The 25120-nt window shown below is 44.0% G+C and overlaps 1 protein-coding gene across 1 annotated transcript in view; it reads left to right on the forward strand.

Moving 5' to 3' along the window:
• The window catches only part of C8B (complement C8 beta chain), a 57527-nt gene that overhangs the window by 19147 nt on the left and 13260 nt on the right, over window positions 1-25120 (forward strand). The window contains exons 4-9 of the mRNA XM_082264805.1: window positions 7243-7384; window positions 9480-9612; window positions 14366-14563; window positions 16787-17027; window positions 22692-22820; window positions 24159-24322. Coding sequence (XP_082120931.1) covers window positions 7243-7384; window positions 9480-9612; window positions 14366-14563; window positions 16787-17027; window positions 22692-22820; window positions 24159-24322 — 1007 coding nt within the window. The remainder of the gene's footprint in view (window positions 1-7242; window positions 7385-9479; window positions 9613-14365; window positions 14564-16786; window positions 17028-22691; window positions 22821-24158; window positions 24323-25120) is intronic.

The raw sequence follows: 25120 nt of genomic DNA on the forward strand, positions 1-25120 counted from the left end.
AGGTTGCAGAATCCATTAAGATGGTTTCTTAAGACCCAATTTTTTTATAAAGGATACAAGTATTTACATTATAATCCAGCCCTCAAATTTTTCACTCGCCTGCTCGCATTTTGCGAGTGAAAAATGATTGAATGCGAGCAAGGAGAGGAAGAGACAGAACACTGTCTGGACGTGCAGGGGTGGACAGTGTCCATATCTGTGATGAGGGGGGGGGGGGGGGGGCGCACTAGGAGCTTCTGCCTTCACCTGCCTGACAGGAGTGAATGTCATTCTCCCTCCTGTTATTGCAGCAGCACAATACATGATTTCTGGACTCCTCCGTTCCAGCCACTTATCTCTCCTGCAGCCATTAATCACTTCTCTCCTTCCAAGCTCCCCTCCCCCTGTTGGTTTGTTCTACTCGCTAGGTTACTTTCACGCACTTGTCTTTATCTTCCCTGCACATCGTAAGTCAGCAGCGATTCTTGTACTCCTCTGTTCACATTAACCCTTCATCTACTTCTATCTTTCAGCTCTCCTCTCCATAAATCTGTACTGTATGTCCTGCAGCCTCTGGTCCCAGCTCTGAGCATTCCAAGCAGCCATTTAGCTGACCCTGTCCTGTCCCAAAATACAGCCTTAACACTTTCTCTACAGCCCTTCACTCTGCTCTTCATTAACATATATTATTACAACCCAGACCCCCCCCCCCCCCCATTCACTCTCTTAGCCCTAATAACTGGTGAACTGTGGTTTGGCCAGTGTAATTGTATGTGCGTTTTTTACCTGGATTTTAGGTGCATTTCTATTGAATTTCTATTACAAAGTGCGTTTTCATGAAAGCGCTTTAAAGTCCTGCATGCTGCATCTTTGATGCGGCTTCAGAAAACGCACTGTGTAATAGAATTCAATAGAAATGCACCTAAAATCCAGGTAAAACGCACACACAATCACACTGTTATTAATATTTATTTGTGCAAATTCTGCAGTCATGCAAAAACATTTAACAGTGTAATTTTATAAAATAATTTTTTGAGGGCGCATTTAGGGGCGGGGCAGGGTATGGGTTAGGTGGCGCAAGTAGTGGCGAGTAACCCTTAAGGCCTGGCTAGTAGCTCAGGACTTGAAATTTTGAGCCCTGTTATAATCAACAGTGAAAGAAAAGAAAGAAAAGAGAGAAAATAGTTTTGCAGAGAGTAGAAGGACAGATAGGCAGGGTTTGAGGGCCAAGGATGGTAGAGGGATGTTGGGTGGGAGGCAAAGAGAAGGCCTCAAAGTCTCCTGAAGAGCCCTACCAAACTGATATAGTTTAAGGAATTTAGGTTACCAGGTGACAGTGCTGTGTGAGTGTATTGGATCTGTGGATTCCAAACTGTTGTGAATTTTATGAGTAAGAAAGATAGTTTGTTTGTTGGCAGGTTTAGTTTTTCTCCACCCAGCAGGTGGCACCTTGTCATTCAGGGATGGAGTGGAGACCCAGGGGGGTGACGTTCCCCTGCAGCCTCCATAGGTGTTGCAGGAGAGGCAGCTGTTTGAGTGGAAGCTGAAACTTGACTTCCCGTGACCTTCAATGGCCATCTTGGTTGAGGGCAGTGCTAATAAATAGCAGTGCCTTACCAGATTTGTTTTGGGAGAAGGACCCCTTCTAGCAGGGACAGGGACTACTGCACTATGCTACAACCTCCTGATATCAGCCGCCCTAGTTGTCCTGCTCGACCACACATGTACCTTAATGACTGTTTGGTGTTCAGTTTGGACCTGTTGTCAAGGTCAGGGGTAAGGCTTGGAGACCAATAGCTATAGCAGAAGAGAGGCTCCCGCTAACCAGCTGGATAAGTACAGAAGCAGGTCACCCTGGCAGATGACACGTAAACATCCGAGGTGCGGGGGCCTAAGCACTAACCGGTGTTCACCAGACCTTCTGATGGGGGAGATGGGTTTTACTGTATATTAGTACCAGCTTGCGCTCACCTGGATCACCCCACCAGGAGGTGAGCAAGCCAGGGTCCAGTTGCAGATATAGCAGGTAGGAATCAAGCACAAGCTTAGTCAGTACAAAAGGCAAAGGTCCGTAACGAGTGGTCGCAGGTTGGGATAAAGGGTTCAAGGCAGGGGCATAACTACAGGGGTTGCAGGGGTTGCAATTGCAACGGGGCCCCATGCTCCAGGGGGCCTGTACACCTGGATAGGAGGGGCGGCGGGGGCAGCATGTAGAGAAATCACTGTCCTGCTTTTTCCACCTGTAGCTGCAGAAGGAAAATTGGTTGGATTGGTTCCTCTGTATGCTGCCCCCACCCCCCTCTCCTCCTATCCAGTTCACTTGTGTTCTGCTTTCTCTGGGCCCCTGTGTGCTCTCCCGGTATTCCCCCCCCCCCCCCTCACTGTGCTGCCTTCCCTCTCCTGCTGGCTGCTGCACGGGATGTGTCACAATAGAGAACCAGGAAGGGGTCGGCAAATATGTAATTTACCAGCTCCTTCCTTTTGTGAATGGACAGAGTCATAGTCAGTGACATTGTAAAAAAATAAAATAAAATGATAAAAAATAATACAATTAAAATACCAAAAAATAAAAACTACTGACACCAGTGGGTGAACTTCCAGGATTGCAAAGGTCACACTTGTGACGGGGCCCTGGCATTCCACCACTATGGGGAGGCCCCAAGATAGCAGGAAGGGGGCCCCCTGTAGAACTTGTGAAAGGGTCCCGCTGCGGGACCGTAATAAAGGGCCCCGCAATGAAAGTAAATGGCCCCAGGGTCAGTGGGAAGAGCCCCAGGCTTGAAGGGAAGGGGTCCGGGGGGCCCTTCATAGTTTCTTGCATCAGGGCCCTGAAGGTTCTAGTTACGCCTCTGGTTCAAGGAATTGTAAGTGGGCTGTCCAGCATCCCAGGTGGCTAGGCAAGAAGAGGCACTGCCAGAAACAACAGGGGTTGTGGGTTCAGAACTGGGTCTGGGCTGTCGCTTTACCAGTTCCTGAGAATTACTGAACCTTTCATGGAAAGAAATACTGCATCTGTATAAGATAAAGCTGCTAGTGTTCACTTCTGTGCTCTGCAGTTAAAGCGTTATTTGTGGATCTGTATTCAACTAAATACAATACTGTGAAAACTCCTTGGATTCTGAGTGTTTTGCTTCTTTGTGTTGGGTACCATACCACTGGCCCCACCCACAAGACTGTCATTGAAGAAGAATAAGCCAATACGCTGTTTAACTTCAATAAATGTTACAAATTGTTTCTTTCAGACAACACTGAAGAAATGACACTTTGATACAATGTAAAGTAGTGAGTGTACAGCTTGTATAACAGTGTAAATTTGCTGTCCCCTCAAAATAACTCAACACACAGCCATTAATGTCAAAACCGCTGGCAACAAAAGTGAGTACACCCTTAGGTGAAAATGTACATTTGGGCCTAAAGTGTCAATATTTTGTGTGGCCACCATTATTTTCCAGCACTGCCTTAACCCTCTTGGGCATGGAGTTCACCAGAGCTTCACAGGTTGCCACTGGAGTCCTCTTCCACTCCTCCATGATGACATCACGGAGCTGGTGGATGTTAGAGACCTTGCGCTCCTCCACCTTCCGTTTGAGGATGCCCCACAGATGCTCAATAGGGTTTAGGTCTGGAGACATGCTTGGCCAGTCCATCACCTTTACCCTCAGCTTCTTTAGCAAGGCAGTGGTTGTCTTGGAGGTGTTTGGGGTCGTTATCATGTTGGAATACTGCCCTGCGGCCCAGTCTCTGAAGGGAGGGGATCATGCTCTGCTTCAGTATGTCACAGTACATGTTGGCATTCATGGTTCCCTCAATGAACTGTAGCTCCCCAGTGCCTGCAGCACTCATGCAGCCCCAGACCATGACACTCCCACCACCATGCTTGACTGTAGGTAAGACACACTTGTCTTTGTACTCCTCACCTGGTTGCCACCACACACGCTTGACACCATCTGAACCAAATACGTTTATCTTGGTCTCATCAGACCACAGGACATGGTTCCATGTCCTTAGTCTGCTTGTCTTCAGCAAACTGTTTGCAGGTTTTCTTGTGCATCATCTTTAGAAGAGGCTTCCTTCTGGGATGACAGCCATTCGGACCAATTTGATGCAGTGTGCGGCGTATGGTCTGAGTACTGACAGGCTGACCCCCCCCCCCCCCTTCAACCTCTGGCAGCACTCATACGTCTATTTCCCAAAGACAACCTCTGGATATGACGCTGAGAACTTGCACTCAACTTCTTTGGTCGACCATGGCGAGGCTTGGCAATCTTCTTATAGCCTAGGCCATCTTTATGTAGAGCAAAAAACATTTTTTTCAGATCCCCAGAGAGTTCTTTGCCATGAGGTGCCATGTTGAACTTCCAGTGACCAGTATGAGAGAGTGAGAGCGATAACACCAAAATTAACAAACCTGCTCCCCATTCACACCTGAGACCTTGTAACACTAACGTGTCACATGACACAGGGAGGGAAAATGGCTAATTGGGCCCAATTTGGACATTTTTACTTAGGGGTGTAATCACTTTTGTAGCCAGCGGTTTAGACATTAATGGCTGTGTGTTGAGTTATTTTGAGGGGACAGCAAATTTACACTGTTATAAAAGCTGTACACTCACTACTTTACATTGTAGCAAAGTGTAATTTCTTCAGTGTTGTCACATGAAAAGATAGAATAAAATATTTTCAAAAATGTGAGGGGTGTACTTACTTTTTCTAGATACTGTGTATATACTGTATGTACAGTGGGTACGGAAAGTATTCAGACCCCCTTAAATTTTTCACTCTTTGTTATATTGCAGCCATTTGCTAAAATCATTTAAGTTCATTCTTCTTCCTCATGAATGTACACATAGCACCCCATACTGACAGAAAAACACAGAATTGTTGACATTGTTGCAGATTTATTAAAAAAGAAAACTGAAATATCACATAGTCCTAAGTATTCAGACCCTTTGCTCAGTATTTAGTAGAAGCCCCCTTTTGATCTAATACAGCCAGGAGTCTTTTTGGGAAAGATGCAACAAGTCTTTCACACCTGGATTTGGGGATCCTCTGCCATTCCTCCTTGCAGATCCTCTCCAGTTCTGTCAGGTTGGATGGTAAACGTTGGTGGACAGCCATTTTTAGGTCTCTCCAGAGATGCTCAATTGGGTTTAAGTCAGGGCTCTGGCTGGGCCATTGAAGAACAGTCACGGAGTTGTTGTGAAGCCACTCCTTCGTTATTTTAGCTGTGTGCTTAGGGTCATTGTCTTGTTGAAAGGTAAACCTTCGGCCCAGTCTGAGGTCCAGAGCACTCTGGAGAAGGTTTTTGTCCAGGATATCCCTGTACTTGGCCGCATTCATCTTTCCCTCGATTGCAACCAGTCGTCCTGTCCCTGCAGCTGAAAAACACCCCCACAGCATGATGCTGCCACCACCATGCTTCACTGTTGGGACTGTATTGGACAGGTGATGAGCAGTGCCTGGTTTTCTCCACACATACCGCTTAGAATTAAGGCCAAAAAGTTCTATTTTGGTCTCATCAGACCAGAGAATCTTATTTCTCACCATCTTGGAGTCCTTCAGGTGTTTTTTAGCAAACTCCATGCGGGCTTTCATGTGTCTTACACTGAGGAGAGGCTTCCGTCGGGCCACTCTGCCATAAAGCCCCGACTGGTGGAGGGCTGCAGTGATGGTTGACTTTCTACAACTTTCTCCCATCTCCTGACTGCATCTCTGGAGCTCAGCCACAGTGATCTTTGGGTTCTTCTTTACCTCTCTCACCAAGGCTCTTCTCCCCCGATAGCTCAGTTTGGCCGGACGGCCAGCTCTAGGAAGTGTTCTGGTCGTCCCAAACATCTTCCATTTGAGGATTATGGAGGCCACTGTGCTCTTAGGAACCTTAAGTGCAGCAGAAATCTTTTTGTAATCTCGGCCAGATCTGTGCCTTGCCACAATTCTGTCTCTGAGCTCTTCAGGCAGTTCCTTTGACCTCATGATTCTCATTTGCTCTGACATGCATTGTGATCTGGAAGGTCTTATATAGACAGGTGTGTGGCTTTCCTAATCAAGTCCAATCAGTATAATCAAACACAGCTGGACTCAAATGAAGGTGTAGAACCATCTCAAGGATGATCAGAAGAAATGGAAAGCACCTGAGTTAAATATATGAGTGTCACAGCAAAGGGTCTGAATACTTAGGACCATGTGATATTTCATTTTTTTCTTTTTTAATAAATCTGCAACAATGTCAACAATTCTGTGTTTTTCTGTCAGTATGGGGTGCTATGTGTACATTCATGAGGAAGAAGAATGAACCTATATATATATATATATATATATATATATATATATATATATATATATATATATATATATATACAGGGCCTGCTTTAATATTGATTGGACCCTGGGCAAACATTTTATTGGGCTCTCCCAAATTCACTTAACAACTATTTGTGGGCAGTGCGGGCTCAAGGGGAAGCTGCTTTGGGCCCCACAACAATGACTGGGCCCCGGGCAGCTGCCCCCTTTTGCCCTGTGTTAAAGATGGCCCTGTATATATATATATATGGATCCTCTTAATCTATAAGTATATACAAAGGGCTGAGGAAGGGGCATCAGTCCAGTGGATAGCGTTTAGTGCTGGTGACCCTTCCAATGTTCCTCCATGAAAATTGCACAAACTTGGCAAGGTCAGGTGAAGACTTGGCCAGATTTCTTTGGCAGGCAAGGCAGCAGTCTGAAACCTTATTATATGTATATGAGAATGTGTTACTGAATGCTAATAGACAGATTACTCTGGTAAGCAGGGCGGTAGTCTGGAACCTCATTACATATGGGAATGTGTTACTGACAGTGAGAAACTTGATGTGTCTTAAGCTTATTATGTGACCTACTAGGCCATGGCCTGAATTGGTTATGCAGAATTCTGGCCATAGGAAGGTTGGAGAATCTCCTTGTATAATAAGGATTGCCTCCAGACCCATGACATGCTCACTGTCACCCTTTGGAGGTCAGAATATCTGGACCGTTGTAAGACATGTTCATATGAGGAGCATACTGTATCCCTTTTTAGCTATGTGGAGAATGCTGATCACTAAAATATTCTGAGATGTTGCTAAACTTCAGCATTAGGTGACTGTGAGATTGATGTGCCAGGTGACAAACAAGTCATAGCAATAAAGATTAATAGACTGCCAGCAAGAGATTTCAATCGCTCATTCGCACTGCTCAAAAATCGATGTCGCTGTGCCCTGACTATTGATATTTTGTTATATACTCCAGGAAAGTGTATCCCTCGACGGCTGATGTGTAATGGAGACGACGACTGTGGAGATTCCTCTGATGAGAAGAACTGTAAGTCTTTCCGGAGTCCGTGTACGGATAGGATGGAGCAGTACTGGGCCATTGAAAACCTGGCATCCGGGTAGGTACTTTTGGTATAATCCACTGTGATTGGGTTATTACTTTGAGATTTTATGCATCAGTGGGTCATTGTTCTGGGCCTCCCCAAGTGTCAGTGGGCCATTGCTCTGGGCTTCCAGGTGTCAGTGGTTGGTTCCCCAAGCACCGATATGTCATTATTTTGGAACCTCAAGTGCTAGTGTGTCAATGTTTTGGAACCTCAAGTGTCAGTAAGTCATTGTTCTGTGACTTCCAAGGGTCAGTCTTCTGGTACCCCAAATGTTAGTGTGTCATTGTTTTGGGATCCCCAGGTGTCAGTGTGTCGTTGTTCTGACATCCTATGCATCAGCATGTCTTTGTTCTGGGACCCCCAAGTGTCAGTGTGTAATTTGTGTTTTGGTTCCCCAAGCATCAATATGTTATTGTTTGGGAACCTCAATTGTCAGAGCCATTGTTCTGAACATTATTTTGAATTTGCAATCGTTCTGGGTTCCCAAGTATCAGTGATTCATGGTTTTGGATCCCTAAGTGTCAGTGTCTTTGTTCTGGGACCTCTGGGATCAGTGTGTCATTATCTTGGACTTGAAGCATTAGTTTGTAACTTTTGGTACCCCAAATACCAGTATGTAATTGTTTTAGAACCTCAAGTGTAAGTCATTATGTTGGTACCACAGGTGTCAGTGTGTTATTGTTACGAAACCCAAATGTTCTGGGGCCCAAGGTGTCAGTGTTTTATTGTTCTGGGTCTCCAAGTGTCAGTGTGTCATGGTTCTGGATCCCCAAATTTCAGTGTGTCATGGTTTTGGGTCCCCAATTGTTAGTGTGTAATGGTTCTGGGTCCCCATATGTCAGTGTGTCATGGTTCTGGGTCCCCATTTGTCAGTGTGTCATGGTTCTGGGTCCCCATATGTCAGTTTGTCATGGTTCTCGTCCCCCAAATGTCAGTGTGTAATGGTTCTGGGTCCCCAAATGTCAGTGTGTAATGGTTATGGGTCCCATATGTCAGTGTGTAATGGTTCTGGGTCCCCATATGTCAGTGTGTCATGGTTCTGGGTCCCCATATGTCAGTGTGTCATGGTTCTGGGTCCCCATATGTCAGTTTGTCATGGTTCTCGTCCCCCAAATGTCAGTGTGTCATGGTTCTGGGTCCCCATATGTCAGTGTGTCATGGTTCTGGGTCCCCATATGTCAGTTTGACATGGTTCTGGGTCCCCAAATGTCAGTGTGTCATGGTTCTGGATCCCCAAATGTCAGTGTATAATGGTTATGGGTCCCCATATGTCAGTGTGTCATGGTTCTGGGTCCCCATATGTCAGTTTGTCATGGTTCTGGGTCCCCAAATGTTAGTGCGTAATGGTTTTGAGTCCCCATATGTCAGTGTATCTTTGTTCTGGCTCCCCAACTGGCAGTATGCCATTATTGTGACATCCTATGCATCAGCATGTCCTTGTTCTGGACCCACAAGTGTCAGTGTGTAATTTGTGTTTTGGTTCCCCAAGCACCAATATGTCATTGTTTGGGAACCTCAAGTGTCAGAGTCATTTTTCTGAACCCCCTAGTTTTGGGTACCCAAGAGTCAGTGTGTCATGGTTCTGGGTCCCTAATTGCCAGTGTGTCATGGTTCTGGGTCCCCAATTGCCAGTGTGTCATGGTTCTGGGTCCCCACTCCCCAAGTGTCAGTGTATCTTTGTTCTGGGACCTCTGGGATCAGTGTGCCATTATCTTGGACTTGAAGTATTAGTTTGTAACTTTTCGTGTCCCAAGTACCACTATGCTATTGTTTTAGAACATCAAGTGTCATTAAGTCATTGTGTTGGTACTGCAACTGTCAGTTTGTTATTGTTATGAAACCCAAAGATCAGTGTGTCATTGTTTTGGTCCACCAAGTGTCAGTGTCATTATTTTTGGAACCCCAACTGTCAGTTTGCTATTGTTTTGGGTCCCCAAGCCCCACTATGTCATAGTTTTGGAACCCCAAATGTTACTACACCAGTATTTTTATATGTATTTTATTATTCCTAGAAATTGTTTCTATTGATTGTTTTTACATCGGGTAGAATAATATTTACAGAAACAAGGTGCACAAAGTATTATATTTTTTTTAAATTTTCTTTCAGATTGAATCTGTTCACCAATGTGCGTGAAGGGCTTGTGATGGATCACCGTTACTATGGCGGCGGCTGCGCTCCACATTACATCCTGGGCACTCGGTTCAGAAAGCCATTTAATGTGGAAAGTTACATCACTGATGTGAGTTGGACTGAACTTATACAGTAACTCGCTCATTGATGATGGCAGAATTTCTGTTACAATGTAGCATTTAAAACCAGTTCTATTATTGGGTACTGTGATATTTAGGTTGAGGAAGACATTGACGGGTGGAATTACCTATTGAATATATGATATATGGTTGCACTGCTCCAGTAAATAAATATGAAAAAAAAAAATGTATAAAAAAATTAATTATATGAAAAATAATTAAAAAAATAATTATGTGTATATAAAGTCCTCTTACCTAATTAGAATAAAACCCTCTAAATATGAACTCACGTTTATATACAATGTGAAATTTGTGCAAATAGTATCTCTTATACGTATATTCCCATCCACCAAAATAGAATGTCCAAATAATACAACAGGTCACAGACATTCAAATACAGTGAGGGAAAAAGTATTTGATCCCCTGCTGATTTTGTATGTTTGCCCACTGACAAAGAAATGATCAGTCTATGATTTTAATGGTCAGTTTACCTTAACAGTGAGAGACAGAATAACAACAAAAATATCCAGAAAAACTCATTTCAAAAAAGTTATAAATTGATTTGCATTTTAATGAGTGAAATAAGTATTTGACCCCTTCGCAAAACAGGACTTAGTACTTGGTTGCAAAACCCTTGTTGGCAATCACAGAGGTCAGATGTTTCTTGTAGTTGGCCACCAGGTTTGCACACATCCATACATTTTCTATAGGATTAAGGTGTGGAGACCGGCTAGGCCACTCCAGAACCTTAATGTGTTTCTTCTTGAGCCACTTATTTGTTGCCTTGGTGGTATGTTTTGGGTCATTGTCATGCTGGAAGACGCATCCACGACCCATCTTCAGTGCTCTGGCTGAGGGAAGAAGGTTCTCATTCAAGATTTTTCAATACATGGCCCCGTCTATTTGCCCCCGCAATGTGGCAAAGTCAGCCTGTACCTTTAGCAGAGAAACAGCCCCAAAGCATAAGGTTTCCACCTCTGTGCTTGATTGTAGGGATGGTGTTACATAGTTACATAGTAGTTGAGGTTGAATAAAGACAATAGTCCATCCAGTTCAACCTGTGTAGGTGTGTGTGGCCGTAATCGTCTCTCATACCCCTGAATGTTCCGATCATTGAGATGTACATCTAAGAGTCTTTTGAAAGCAACCATACTTCCCACAGAAACCACCTCTTGTGGTAGAGAATTCCACAATCTTGTAGCCCTAACAGTAAAGGACCCCCTGCGTTGTCTGAGGTTATAACGGTTCTCCTCTAATCGTATTGTATGCCCTCGAGTCCTCATGCAATCCTTTCGACTGAATAGCTTTTTTTCTATGCTGAGATCACCATTGAGGTATTTATAAATTGCTATCATGTCCCCTCTCAGACGTCTCTTCTCCAGGGAGAATAAATCAAGCGATTGCAGACGCTCTTCATAATTAAGGTCCTCCAATCCCCTAATTCATTTAGTTGCCCTTCTCTGGACTCTCTCCAGCTCCAACACATCCCTCCTGAGGATTGGCGAACAGAATACTCCAGATGCAGTCGGACCAGAGTTTTATAAAGTGGAAGGATTATAGTCTTATCTCTGGAATACATCCCTTTCTTTATGCATGCTAATATTCTGCCGGCTTTTGCAGCTGCCGCTTGACATTGCATGCTATTGCTTAGTCTATCATCAACCAAGACTCCCAGATCTTTCTCTATTTTTCATTCCCCCAAAGGGTTCCCCTCCTAACATGTATTGTGTTTTTATGTTTTTAGTCCCCAAGTGCAAAACCTTACACTTCTCCACATTAAACCTCATTTGCCATGTCGTTGCCCACTCTGTAATTTTGTCCAGGTCATTCTGTAGGATATCTGCGTCATGCTGTGCAGTTATTGCCCTGTCCAATTTTGTGTCATCTGCAAAATCTGATATAGAACTACTGATCCCGTCCTCCTGTGTTGTTAGGGTCCTAGTCAGCATTTATTTTCCTCCAAACACGGCGAGTCGAGTTAATGCCAAAGAGCACAATTTGGGTCTCATCTGACCACATCACTTGCTCCCAAACCTTCTCTGAATTTATTTAGTTGTTTATTGGAAAACTTCAGATGAGCCTGTTGTACATGTGTCTTCTTGAGGAGGGGGACCTTGCCGCTGCAGGATTTCAATCCATGGCGGTGTACTGAGTTACCAATGGTTTGTTTGGTGACTGTGGTCCTAACTGCCTTGAGATCATTCACAAGCTCCTTCCATGTGGTTCTGGGCTGATCCCTCACTTTTCTCATGATCATCCTTACCCCATGAGGCAAAATCTTGCATGGAGCTCCAGACCGAGGGCGATTGATGGTTATTTTGTATTTCTTCCATTTGCGAATAATCGCTCCACCAAGCTTACTTCTGATGGTCTTGACGTAGCCCATTCCAGCCTTGTGCAGGTCTACAATCTAGTCCCTGATGTCCTTTGACAGCTCTTTGGTCTTTCCCATGATGGAGAAAGAAGAAAGAGATTCTGTGGACAGGTGTCTTTTATACACATAATGAGTTGTCGTTAGGAGCACCTTCTTACATTGACATGACTAATCTGTGTACCACATGAGCACATACTGTAGCCAGTCTGTAGAAACCAGAATTATTGTTGGTTGGTAGTGGATCAAATACTTATTTTACTCACTGAACTGCAACTCAATTTATAACATTTGTATCATGTTTTTTCTGGATTTTTGGTTGATATTCTGTCTCTATCTGAATTATAGACCCTTCATTTCTTTGTAAGTGGGCAAACTTACAAAATCTAGAGGGGGTCAAATAATTATTTTCCCCACTGTATATTTGGCTGGATTTTGGTTTTCAGCAGTGGCGGCTGGTGCTCCATGGGCGAGGGGCGGCAGATGGACCACACCATACCCCCCCCCCCCGGACCACACCAGCTCCAGCCCGCACACCTAACCCCCCCCCCCCAGTCGCCGGTTCACTCACCCTGGGCGGGCAGCAGTGGTGGCTTCTCCCTCGGTCTCCTCCATGGGCTTCCCCTGCATCTCCTCCCTTCTCCTTGGCTAATAGCATGGCTTCTCCTTTCGGCCAATCATGAATCGGGTCTCAGGACCCGCTTCCTGATTGGCCAGGAGGAGAATCAGTGTGGCAATAGTGAATATTCATTCGCTATTGTCACACAACTGGGTTGGCTCAGGGCGCAGTCCTCTGCGCCCCGAGCCCACCCTTTTTTGAAGCCAGTTAGAGCCTCTGGCTCTAATCATGTGCTTAAAAAAAAAAAAAAAAAAACCCATTGGAATTCTTGTGTCTGGCGCCCCACGCATGTAGATAAAGCTGGATACACACTATCCAACTTTTGTGGTTAGATTTCCTTCAGATTTACCTTTTCTATGTAGTGTAAGGGCCTGCCAGATTGCATACAAATGAAAGTGTTTAGGTTTGACCTCATATTATATGGTTATGGTAAGTCTGAAGGAAAAAGTCTTCAGAAAATCTTATCGTGTGTATGGCCCTTTAGGGGGCCAGATGCATGGATAAGGGGGGCGGCGCCCCTGCGCCCCAATGGACGGGCCGCCACTGGTTTTCAGTTCACCTAAATCTTATGAGCATTCATAGCAAAACAAAAGACAAAGCCGCAAGTCCATAAAGTCCTACCATGAAGTTTAATTAAAGAAGTAGGCTTCCAACATAGTCCCGCCCCAAGCCATACCCCTCCAACACGTTTCACCCCAATTGGGCTCTACGAATAAGCCAGTTCACACCTGTATGAAGAGGCCCAATCGAAGTGAAACACGTTAGCAGGGCGTGGCTTGAGATACGAAACATGTTTGGAAGCCGACTGTTTTGATTAATCTTCATGGTGCGACTATACGGAAGTCCAGCTTTGTCTTTTGTTTTGTTGAGTGAGTTCATGAACTGGAATATGTGCCAAGCCAGATTGAACTTCTGAAGCCAGCACCCAAAGTGGAAGGGGACCAAAGGAATCTGCTCGGGGGAGTCTTTTCTTTGTATCATGGCCAGACTTGTATAAAGTACTCGAAAGTTCTACTTGAGTAAAAGTACAAGTGCTCGATCAAAAAGTGACTTGAGTAGAAGTGGAAGTGCTCGCAGAAAAAGTTACTTAAGTAGAAGTACTAAAGTATTCAACATTTTTTTTACTTAAGTATTGCAAGTAGTTTTTTAAAAAAATTTGCTACTTAAGTACTAAAAGTAAAAAGTACCAGTAGTTTTGAAAAAAAAATTCTACTCAAGTACTGAAAGTAGAAGTACACGTACTGTGTTATGTAGTTATTAAAGAAAGAAGTCAAACGTTTGAACATCATATTGTTTTTTATTATTTCAAATGATTAACCTGTGTTTGTTAGTAGTTTCTTGATGCACTTTAAGCGCTGTAGCACCATTTATTTGTTTGTTTCATATTTTCTTTTTATTGGAAAGATTTGGTATGGCAGCTTTTATTATACACAGCCTTTATTTCCGTATGCGCTGATTTACAAATGACATTATACACATTTTTTTGAGCTTTATGCAACCTGCCATCTACTGTTCTGGCAGTGGTAATTTTTTTAAAAGTAACGAGTAACTATGCAGCACTAAAAAAAAATACTTGAGTAGAAGTATCGAAATCATCGAAAAAATGTAGTGAAGTAAAAGTAGAAGTAGGAGAAAAAAATTCTACTCTAGGAAAGTACAGATACCGCATTTCGGTACTTAAGTACAGTACTTAAGTAGTTCTACTATGTTACTATACATCTCTGATCATGGCCATTCATATTTCTCTTTACAGACTAAAGGCGAATACAAATTCAAGCTCTCTGACCACGAATCATACTCCGATTATGAAAGAGATTTCTTAAGCGAGCATGCGAAACAAACAAGCTTCAAAATCGGCTTCAACATCCCCGAAGTGTTCGAGTTCGGATTCAGCTACAGCGACATGAAGTATAAAAAGTTTGTGGAGAGGACAAAGAAATTTTCACACACTGTAAGTAGAGGAGTAGGGGGCTGGGTGTAAATTAATAAGTCTTTCCACATTGTACTGTTCAATGGAAATGTACAGAGCATAGGTGTGCGCAGCCTATTGTGTGCGTGTGATATCGCTTCTCGGCCTTTTGGCTAAGATCAAGTGTAGTATCTGTTCTTATCAGTTGGTATGGAACCTGATGGTTAGTATCGGTGGGGGCCGAAATGAACCAGGGCGCTCCGGAACAACCGGGGGACTGGGAAGTAAGCCACATCAGAGAAAGCCGGATGGTTCCATTGCCTTCTGATTTGAATGGGTCCGCCCCTACCAGTTTGAAGGGAGCGAGAAAACTGGATTGGTTCCGTGGCCAGTTAGTACTGCTCCTGGATGTGATTGGTAAGTAACGGCGGCGGCGGTGGGGGAGCCTTTCCTCCTGGGTTGAATCTGGGCTGGCCTTGCAAAAGGCTTGTCCCCAGTTGAAGGTAGGTTCTCCCTAAGCTGTCCAAAGTTCTGATGCCTCCTGGTAGGATAGGGCTACACTTGGTCTGGCCTTTGGGCCGGGGTAGAGAAAGCCCGTAGTGTATGTGCCCCTGGGGTGGCAGCCCAGGGGTGCCTTAATTCTCACTGGTGAGGGGCAGCTCGCCTTGAGTTTTTCGGCACCATGGTCACTGCACCTACGCACACTTTTTTAAGCACCTGCCTCTTGGGCAAGGCCTTTTGGCTTCGACCAGAGGAATTTTTATTCCGGCCGGAAGGCCTGCCCTTGTATTTTCACAAGGGCACTAATTCACCTCTCCACTTCCCCTTCCCCACTTTTTTGTTTGTGTGTGCTTTTTCTTTGTAGTTTGTCACTTTCTATCACCTTTTTTCACTTGCACGACTTGTAGGGTGTGGGTCCTCGGGCCCTGCCTTGAGTCTTGGGAGGGGGTGGATATGGCCTTTTGGCTTGGTCCGCCCTCTCTCATGGGGTCTCCCTTCAGGGGAGCCCCACTTAGTACTCGGTGGGGGCTGTTTCGGCCAGACAGACCATGAGTACCTTAAATCCCTGTCAGGAGTCTTGCGCCCCGGGGGATCGAGGTTCGGGTCCTACCTCTTCGGAGGGAAGACCATTTGTTCGCACACCCTGTGCACTTTTTGTGTTCCTCACGTTTGTGTGTGTGCACTTTTTATGCACCGGGTGAAGTCTTTTGAGTGTGTTTCACACGCTACGGGCTTTAAAAAAAAAAAAAATTGTGTGCGTGTGATATACAGTGCCTTGAAAAAGTATTCATACCCCTTGAAATTTTCCACATTTTGTCATGTTACAACCAAAAACATAAATGTATTTAATTGTAAGGATTATAGTCTTATCTTATCTATATGTGATAGACCAGGGATCTTCAAACAATGGCCCTCCAGTTGATCTGGAACTACAATTCCCATCATGCCTAGTCATGGCTGTGAATGTCAGAGTTTTACAATGCCTCATGGGATTTGCAGTTCACCAACAGCTGGAGGGCCGTAGTTTGAGGATCCCTGTGATAGACCACAAAGCAGTGCTTTAAGTAGCCCAAAAGAGGTGCCGGTACTCTATTATAGCCTATAAATTTTGTCGCCCCCCCCCCCACCCCACATCAGGGTCCACACAGAGCACCCCACCCCCCCCTGGCCTGGGCTGGGACTCCGGAGCAGGGGGGGACTCACTGGTGGTGGCTGGTCTGGCTCTGGAGTGGGAAATATTCTTGGAGGGGGGGGCAATTGAGGGCGCAGATGTCCAAAATGAGCGTACTGGTACGCTAAGGCGCACGGAGAGGTGGCGGTATGCTCAAGAGCCATATTTGGAAGTGGCGGTACTGCATACCGGCCCACTTAAAGCACTGCCACAAAGGGACACCTATTGCGAAATAGAAGGAAAATGATAAATGGTTTTCAACATTTTTTTTACAAATAAATATGTGAAAGGTGTGGCGTGCATTTGTATTCACCCCCCTTTACTCTGATACCCCTAACTAAAATCTAGTGGAACCAATTGCCTTCAGAAGTCACCTAATTAGTAAACAGAGTCCACCTGTGTGTAACGTAATCTCAGTATAAATACAGCTGTTCTGTGAAGCCCTCAGAGGTTTGTTAGAGAACCATCATGGAAAGAGTATGGCACAAATGAAAACCTACCAAGACATGGCCGTCCAAAGTGCCAATGTGTTTTTAAAGTACAGTTACCATTTAAGAACCTTTAAGGTAATGAAAGTTTTCTGTCTATTTCAGCAAAGCTTATTCATCAGCGCTCGGTCGGATTTGGTGGTGGCGAAATACAAGCTGAAGTCCCGCGGAGTGATGCTGCATTCGGAGTTCTTCCAGAGGGTGAAGCAGCTGCCTATGGAATACGTCTACGGCGAATACCGGGACCTTTTCAGGGACTATGGAACACATTATGTCACTGAGGCCACGCTGGGCGGAGCCTATGAATATACCCTGATCCTCAACAAAGAACACGTTAAAAAAGAAGGTAAGGATGTTCAGCTCATTGCTCCTAAGAAAAACAGCAAAGACACCATTTTTTAAAATAAAAAACAAAAAGATATTGTGGTATTTTCTGGAAAAAAATAAAAACTTATATATTTTTGAAAATAATAAACATATCAATTTTCAGACTTACTTGCTATGTAACTACATTATGCGCACAATTATTAGGCAAGTGAGTGTTTTGACCAAATCATCATTTTTATGCATATTGTCCAATTACAAGCTGTATAAACTTGAATGGTTATTGGATTTAAGCATATCAGGTGATGTGTAAAAATTTAGTAAATGTGACCAGGTATAGTAGGAAAATAAAGAGGGAGGGGAATTTAGGGAAAGGGAAGGAAAGATAAGGGGATATGTACCAGTCCTGGATATGGGAATATGAATGTGCCCAAACATCAGCAGCAAAATAGGTTAAAAGGAATTAATCCATATTTACTGAAAGTACAAAAAAATCTGTATAAAAGATAAACAGTCATAAAAATATAACAATACATGTATCAAATGCATCACATGATCAATAAATGGACCATATGATCTGATTGTGGATCTACGCGTTTCGCTCACACCTGTTGAGCTTCTTCAGGATCCGAGTAAACATGCATATAGAGAAAACCTTTTTAATGACATAGTATCCTTAGCTTAAAATCGTTCAATAAGTGTCCTAGAAAATTGATGGAATCTTGAGCTCTATGCTGAAATGTGCAAAACAAATCTACAAGACATAAATAGCCATATTTTGGGGGCCAAATCAGAGATGTAATGTAAAAAACAAAAGAAAAAAGTAATAAAAAGTAAAAATGAGGGGGTATAACCAACATATAAGCCCCCTAATCCGATGACGCCAAGACGGACCAGTCCACAAGATAGGAAAATCAAGCCATAAAGGCCACCATGATGTCATATGCAGACCCAGCAGATATCCAAATATGACCTATAACACCCAGACCATATCAGGTGATGTGTATTTGTGTAATGAGGGAGGGTGTGGCCTAAGGAGATCAACTCCCTATATCAAGGTGTGCATAATTATTAGGCAGCACCTTTTCCCCTTGGTAAAATGGGCCAAAGTCAAAAAACTGTAAAAAGTCTTTCAGAGGGATGCAGCACTCTTGAAATGGCTAAGATATTGGGGCGTGATCATAGATTCATCAAACATGTTTCGCAAATAGTATTGCAAGAGACGTATTGAGAAAGACGCAAAATAGCTGCCAAAGGGTTGAGAAGAATCCAGGGGCAGGTGACTGGCAGCTTTCAGCCAAGGGGGCAAGTACAAACCAGAGGCCCATGGTGCAGCGACTCGGCTCCCTTCCCACTCTCCCTCTTCTTGTCCTCCTCCTGACCCCCTTAACAGGCTGAAGCTCCGCTCCCGGTACTCTCCACTCACCGGCTGAATCCTGGTTCCCGACCTAACCAGCAGGGGGGAGTTGGGGGGAGCTGGGACAGCTTGGTTGGGGCTGGCCGGGGGGAGGAGTGTCTCCAGTGGGGCATTAAACCGGCCTCTGCTCAGACACGGTTTACAACATCCATGCTTGGGTGGGGCCTGTGCTCTGTCCTTGTCTTCAACCCACATTCAGTAGGTCAGCGGCAGGCACTTTTTACTTCTCTTCATGAGGAATCCTTTAAGCATGTCTGTAGCAGAAGCGGTACAGCCTTTTTATGGGGCACTGGAGTGGCACAGGGGGCAATTGCCCCCCTAGCCTCTGGCCCAGTCCTCCCCTGGAAGAATCTAATGTGAAGCTGCCAGGAACCCATTAGTCTCCAGTACTGTCATATTCCAGAACTGCAACCTACCTGGTGTGGCCAAGAAGTACAAGGTGTTCAGTGCTCAGAGACGTGGGCAAGGTGAGGAAGGCTAAAACCCGACCACCACTGAACAAGACACATAAGTTGAAACTTTGAGACTGGGCCAAGACATATCTGAAGACAGATTTTTCAAAGGTTTTATGGACTGATGAGATGAGTGACTCTTGACGGACCAGATGGATGGGGCTGTGGCTGGATCAGTAAAAGGCACAGAGCTCTCCTTCCACTTCCAGCAAGGTGGAGGTGGGGTACTGGTATGGGCTGCTATTATTATAGCCACTTTACCACCGGAGGATTTTGCTGTCTTACGTCTGGGCCACTTTTTGCGATTCGGCACTGTGCGACTTTAACTGACAATTGCGCAGTCATGCAATGCCGTACCCAAACAAAATTTACTTCCTTTTTTTCCCATAAACAGAGCTTTCCTTTGGTGGTATTTGATCACCTGTGCGATTTTTACTTTTTGCGCTATAAACAAAAAAAGAGCCACAATTTGCCGACATTGCGGCGGACAGATCGGACCCTTGACTGACATTTTTGACACTTTTGGGGGTACCAGTGACATTACTACAGTGATCAGTGCTATAAATATGCACTGTTACTGTAAAAATGACACTGGCAGGGAAGGAGTTAATTTTTGGTGATCAAGGGGTTAATGTATGCCTGGTGCTTACTGACGTGTGTGGGGGGAGGGGACTATGTGACACAGGGACAGATCGCAGGTTCAGCTATGCTGAATTTCTGCAATCTGACCCTGTCTGTCACTTAGAAAATCCGCCCGCTTTGTTTACACAAGCGGGCGGATCTCCACACTCGATTCCCCGACGATCGGGGAAGAGCAGCGGCAATCGTGGCCGCTCCTCCACTGGCCCGACTCCCGCTGTGACTGAATACAGCGGGAGCGAGCTTCCGGCGGCGCGCGCGCGCCGCCAAGAGAGGGGAATGTCTGGCGACGTAGGTCTACGTCGCCAGACGGAATCGAGCCACTTTGCCGCAGTAGAGCTCTAGTGAGCAGCGGCAAAGTGGATAGATTAGCTCATTGGACCTCTGTCAGGTAGAAGATGGACTCAAAATCAACTCCCAAAGCTACTGTCAGTTTTCAGACACTTTCTTCAAGCAGTGGTACAGGAAAAAGTCTTCATATTTAAAGAAGACCGTGATCTTTATGCAGGACAATGCTCCATCGGCTAGCCAGTAAAGGCCCTAAAAATGAAAGAATAATGACATGGCCTCCACCCTCACCTGACCAAAACCCTATTGAGAATGTTTGGGCCCTTCCTAACCCCTGCATGCCTAAGCCTTTTTCTGACACTTGTTGCTTACAAGTTAAAATCAGTATTTTTTTTTGCTATAGAATTAATTAGAAATCCCAAACATTATATAAATATTTTTTAGCAGAGACCCTAGAGAATAAAATGGAGGTCGTTGCATTACTGTATTTGTGAAGCGGTCTTTCAAATGCAATTTTATGGGAAGAAATACACTTTCGTGAATACAAAAAAAAAACAATAAATTTGACCCAATTTTTTTGTATAATGTGAAAGATAATGTTACACCGAGTAAGTAGATACCTAATGCGTCATGCTTTAAAATTGTGCACGCTCGTGGAATGGTGACAATCCGGCATTGTTTGGGACTCCAGCCAGCCGACGAACGTGTCAGCTGGTCGCTCAGGTCTCCCGGTGGAACGGAAGACCCGGGTGGAGCGGTGGAAGGCAGTGTGGGGGGGGGGGGTTCCTCTCCTGCTGCTTGTGGTCACAGTCGAGTGGCTGTGCTGTATCCCAAAAAATAGTTTGGTCAGGAATGGGGGTAAATCTTCCAGTGGTTAAAGGAGTTTAAGTGCACCTTCCATAAAAAATGGAAGCTCCACTCTATTGAAAGCCCTCCACTCACCTGCAAAGACGTTTTAAAAATAGAGCTGTGGCTCACCATGGCCTCCGGGAATAGCTGGGTGCTTGAAATCCTACAAGAAGATGCCCTTGCAATGAGTTGGAGTGCGGTCTCACTGGAATGTATCAGATGTTCTGTTTCAAATGCAGCTTTCTAAATTGATAAACCTCCTTAGACCCAGTCTGTCCATGCAGTATGGCCACCTGCTGCTGATTTGGCACCATCCACAGGCAGGTTAACTCATCAATAAGACAAAGAAGTTGAATCCTAAACAGGAGAGGAGGAAGGGGGAAGATACCAAAATCACATTAGTATTAGACATATACACTACATGAAAGTGGGACACAACACCAGACTTAGCAACTGCAAATCAGAAAGGAGTGAGAGGTGATCCATGTTGGAGCCCCAAGTTGTCTGTGATCAATAGTCATTCTCCAGAGATCACAGGGGGAATATGTTTCATCTGTCATCTGTTCCATCAAGGTGGTGGGACAAGGTCATCAAGCGCTCAGGGCAAAGATGCGAAACTGTGCCCCCAATTTACTTGTGGTTAGGGTCAGGGTGCCCGCAACCCTGCAATAAACCATTGTGCCCAGGGGAGCCGTCCCTCCTGACTAAGCGAATGTAATTTCGTGAAACGCGTCAACTGTGTTTGTCCCCTGTCTCTGATTTTTGTCACTGGATTATTTGGATCCTCAATAAACGGATTTTATTCATTTCAAACTTTAAAGTTGGAGTGCGGTTGCCTACTTCTATTTTGTACAGCCTTCCCTCCTGCCAACCCCTTGTCCCAGCCCTGGGTATTCTACCCGGTGAATCATGTGTCTAGTGTGCACATGCTGGTTACAGTTATTCCCTGGTTGGGAAACTTTGGGTTATACTTGTGACGAGACCCTTGCTCGCTCGCTTCCGCTCTCCCGACACTCCTCTGTTTCTAGTGAGTCAGCTTGCAGATCGCAACGTCTGATGGTTCGGTCAACCAAGGATCTGGGATCTGAACTATAGCTATGTGCCATTCGGAATCCATTAGAACAAACACCAAGCAGGTTGTATGTAAGTTCAAACAGGAAGACAATTTATTGGAAGAACGCAACACACTTTTATACAGAATTTGGAACATCCTGCCCCCAACAACCACTTTCCCATTGGTCAATTGCACAGTACATGCAGTTCTCCTTCAGGTCCTCCTTAGCCATGCAAATGAGGACTTGAAAATGAGTCAGCAGGGATTGGTCAGATAACTTGAGTAGAAGGACTGTTATGTGTAATGAGACAGAAGCCCCCAGGGGACAATCAATGTACACAATAGCCAGACACAGAACAATGGTTCCCTAACGAGCCCCCAATACACATTACTCTGAGTGTCAATACATCCCTTAGCAGACAACAGGTGAGTTCATTAGCATACCCGACAATAGGTGAATGGAAAGCCACCTCAGACAAAAGCAAAATTGTTAGACAGTCTGTCTCCTCATTGAACTTCCTGGAATAACCATATTAGGAGTTGTACTTCCTGGCCAAAGACCTCATGGCAAATGGGAAAAAATCTCAATATTTCTACATGGAGACATTGCTGACAAATATGAAGCAATCCAAACCATCACCCATCTGTCCTTAAATTCCAGTGACGGTGAACACCGTCACAATACTCATAATTTTTTTCAGCATGCGGGTCGATTTCTGAAGATGCAGACTGAACCAAGACACCATGCGCATTCTTCAGCCTCCCTCCTCCTTGTACCCCAACCTGTGACAAAGACAGGGGAGGCCGATCTATAACTGATCATATCGGAGAGATATCTTAAAATTGAAATCTTTGGAAAGAAGTAGCTCTAATATAGCCATTTGAGGAGACAGAGTATATACAATAATATGATAATCACAATCAAATTATTTTAACAAGGTGTTAAAAAGTGACAGGTCCTCTTTATGTTTTTTTTTTTTTCTGCAGGTTACACCTTAAGTGATGTGAAGTCCTGTATGAACATGGGATTTAATCTTGGTGGTAACGTATGTGGTGTATACATAAGCGGCGGTATAACGGCCAACCAGTGCGATGGGCTTCTGAAAGAGATTGGAGGTGAGAAGACAATTGTAGTGTCTTAAAGCTTTACTGGTTTAGAATCCTAAAAATAATGATGTCATGGGGGGTGGCGGGAAATCAAATCTTATTTACACGAAAATGTGGAATAGACTCCCTCCAGAGGTGGTTCTGGCCAGCTCACTAGATTGCTTTAAAAAAGGCCTGGATTCTTTCCTGGGTGTACATAATATAACTGGGTACTAATATTTATAGGTAAAGTTGATCCAGGGAATATCGGATTGCCTCTCGGGGGATCAGGAAGGAATTTTTTTCCCCTGCTGTAGCAAATTGGATCATGCTTTGCTGGGGTTTTTATATAATATATATATTATATAAAAAAAAAAAAAATATATATATATATATATATATATATATATATATATATATATAGTGTATATATAAACAAAAAAATGTGCGGATATTAGCAGCCAATTTAACCGCTACAGTCTTTTTTTCATCATTATCACAAAAACAAAAAATAAAAAAACCCCCTAGGTGATCAAAAACCATCAAAAGAAAGCTTTATTTGTGTAAAAATAGTGATACAAATTTCATTTGTGTACAGTGTTGCATGACTTCACAATTAACAGTTAAAGAAGCGCAGTGCTGAGTAGCAAAAAATAGTCTGGTCATGAAGGGGGTAAAATCTTCTGGAGCTTCATTGGTAAATAATGTTGTATACTTGTCTGGCATTTGGCTTTAACCCCTAATATATTCTCCTTGTAGACCTGCTTAAAGCGGTTGTATCCCCCCCCCAAAAAACCTGCATGACAATGGCATAATGTGCTAGTATGCATCGTATACTAGCACATTATAAAATACTTACCTTAGAGCGAAGCCCCAACACGGTCGCCCGGACACTGGTGAGGGAGCAGACATGTTTCATATGTGTCTCTTCCAGGTTCAGCAGCTCAGGTGCTGTGAGTGGCCAGAGCCACGATGACGTCACTCCCGTGCATGCGCGTGGGAGTTCACTTTCAGGCAAGGAGCCGGCAAGGAGCCGGCAAGGAGCTCGGAAAACCTACTCTAGACCTTCAGAGCGCATGCGCCGCTGGTGTCAGCGGCTGCATGCAGGGTGAATATCTCCTAAACCTTGCAGGTTTAGGAGATATTAATTTAACCTACAGGTAAGCATTATTATAGGTCTTATTATATACTACCGCTTTAAAAAAGATACAACAAGAACAATAATACAGAGGACAATGTGCTGTCCCTGGAGGCTTGCCCTGCCCCGCCCCCGCCTGTATCCCTTTTTCCTTGGTGGTGGCTCTGGTATTGATACATGGTGCCTCCAATCATTGATTACTAAACTGATAACATATTGATCTATTGCAGATAAGACCGATAATAAAAAAGTCGTTGAAGATTTTGTGGCTCTTGTGCGCGGAGGATCCAGTGAGCATGTGACCACTCTCGCCTACAGGAATCTTCCCACACCGGAGTTAATGCAAGAGTGGGGGGACGCCGTGCAGTACAGTCCTGATATACTGAATATTAAGGTACTCTCATTTTTATTACTCATTTTCAAAGTATATCTAAGACAATTCTTTGGCAGTTTTAAATAGAGTTGGAAAGAGCAAAAACTCCGCTTAGTTTTTATTTGTTTTTTTTTGGGGGGGGGGGGTTGCTTTTTTGTCCTCTTGGGAAAATTTCCCTTGATTACCTGTCCCGGAGATAAATTTGGAAGTCACCAGAGAGGGTGAATCACCCCAGTCGGGGAAAGGATACCAAATAAACCCTCCCTCCCTTCTTAATTTAAACTAAAATAAACTTTTATTTTTAGATACATTGTAATTATAGTTTTAAAGCCACATTTTTTTGTAATAATGTGGGATATAGTTGCAACAGGGTAGAGAGAGTATAAGCCAGTTTTTTTTTTTTTTTTACTGTCCCTGTGCTCTTTTTTGGGGAGATATTCTGTAACTGGCTTTCTTTTCCTCTGTCAAAGGGAGAAAAAATAAGCTAAAAAAAATCCTAAAATGATATAGCACCTTTTCAATAAAGCATCACAATAATATAAATAAAGAAAAATACAGAAGTTTTTTTATTTCTTCTACAAAAAATATTCTCCTCCAGATAGCTCAAATTGACCAAAAATTATTAAAAGAAAACTTAAAAAAAAAAAAAGAGAGAAGGGACAACTACATGAGCACCACCAACAGAAGGGCCCCAATGAAAGCCATTCAATTTTGACAATAAGGCCCCTTTCAAATGACCGTTCCGACCAGGAAAAAAGAAAAGAAAAAATATAATTTGCTTAGTCTACACTTGTGGTTGGGGGGTGGGGTAAAAATGTA

This window comes from Pelophylax lessonae (assembly GCF_965119305.1).
Source record: "Pelophylax lessonae genome assembly, chromosome: 8".
In the NCBI taxonomy this organism is placed as follows: Eukaryota; Metazoa; Chordata; class Amphibia; order Anura; family Ranidae; genus Pelophylax; species Pelophylax lessonae.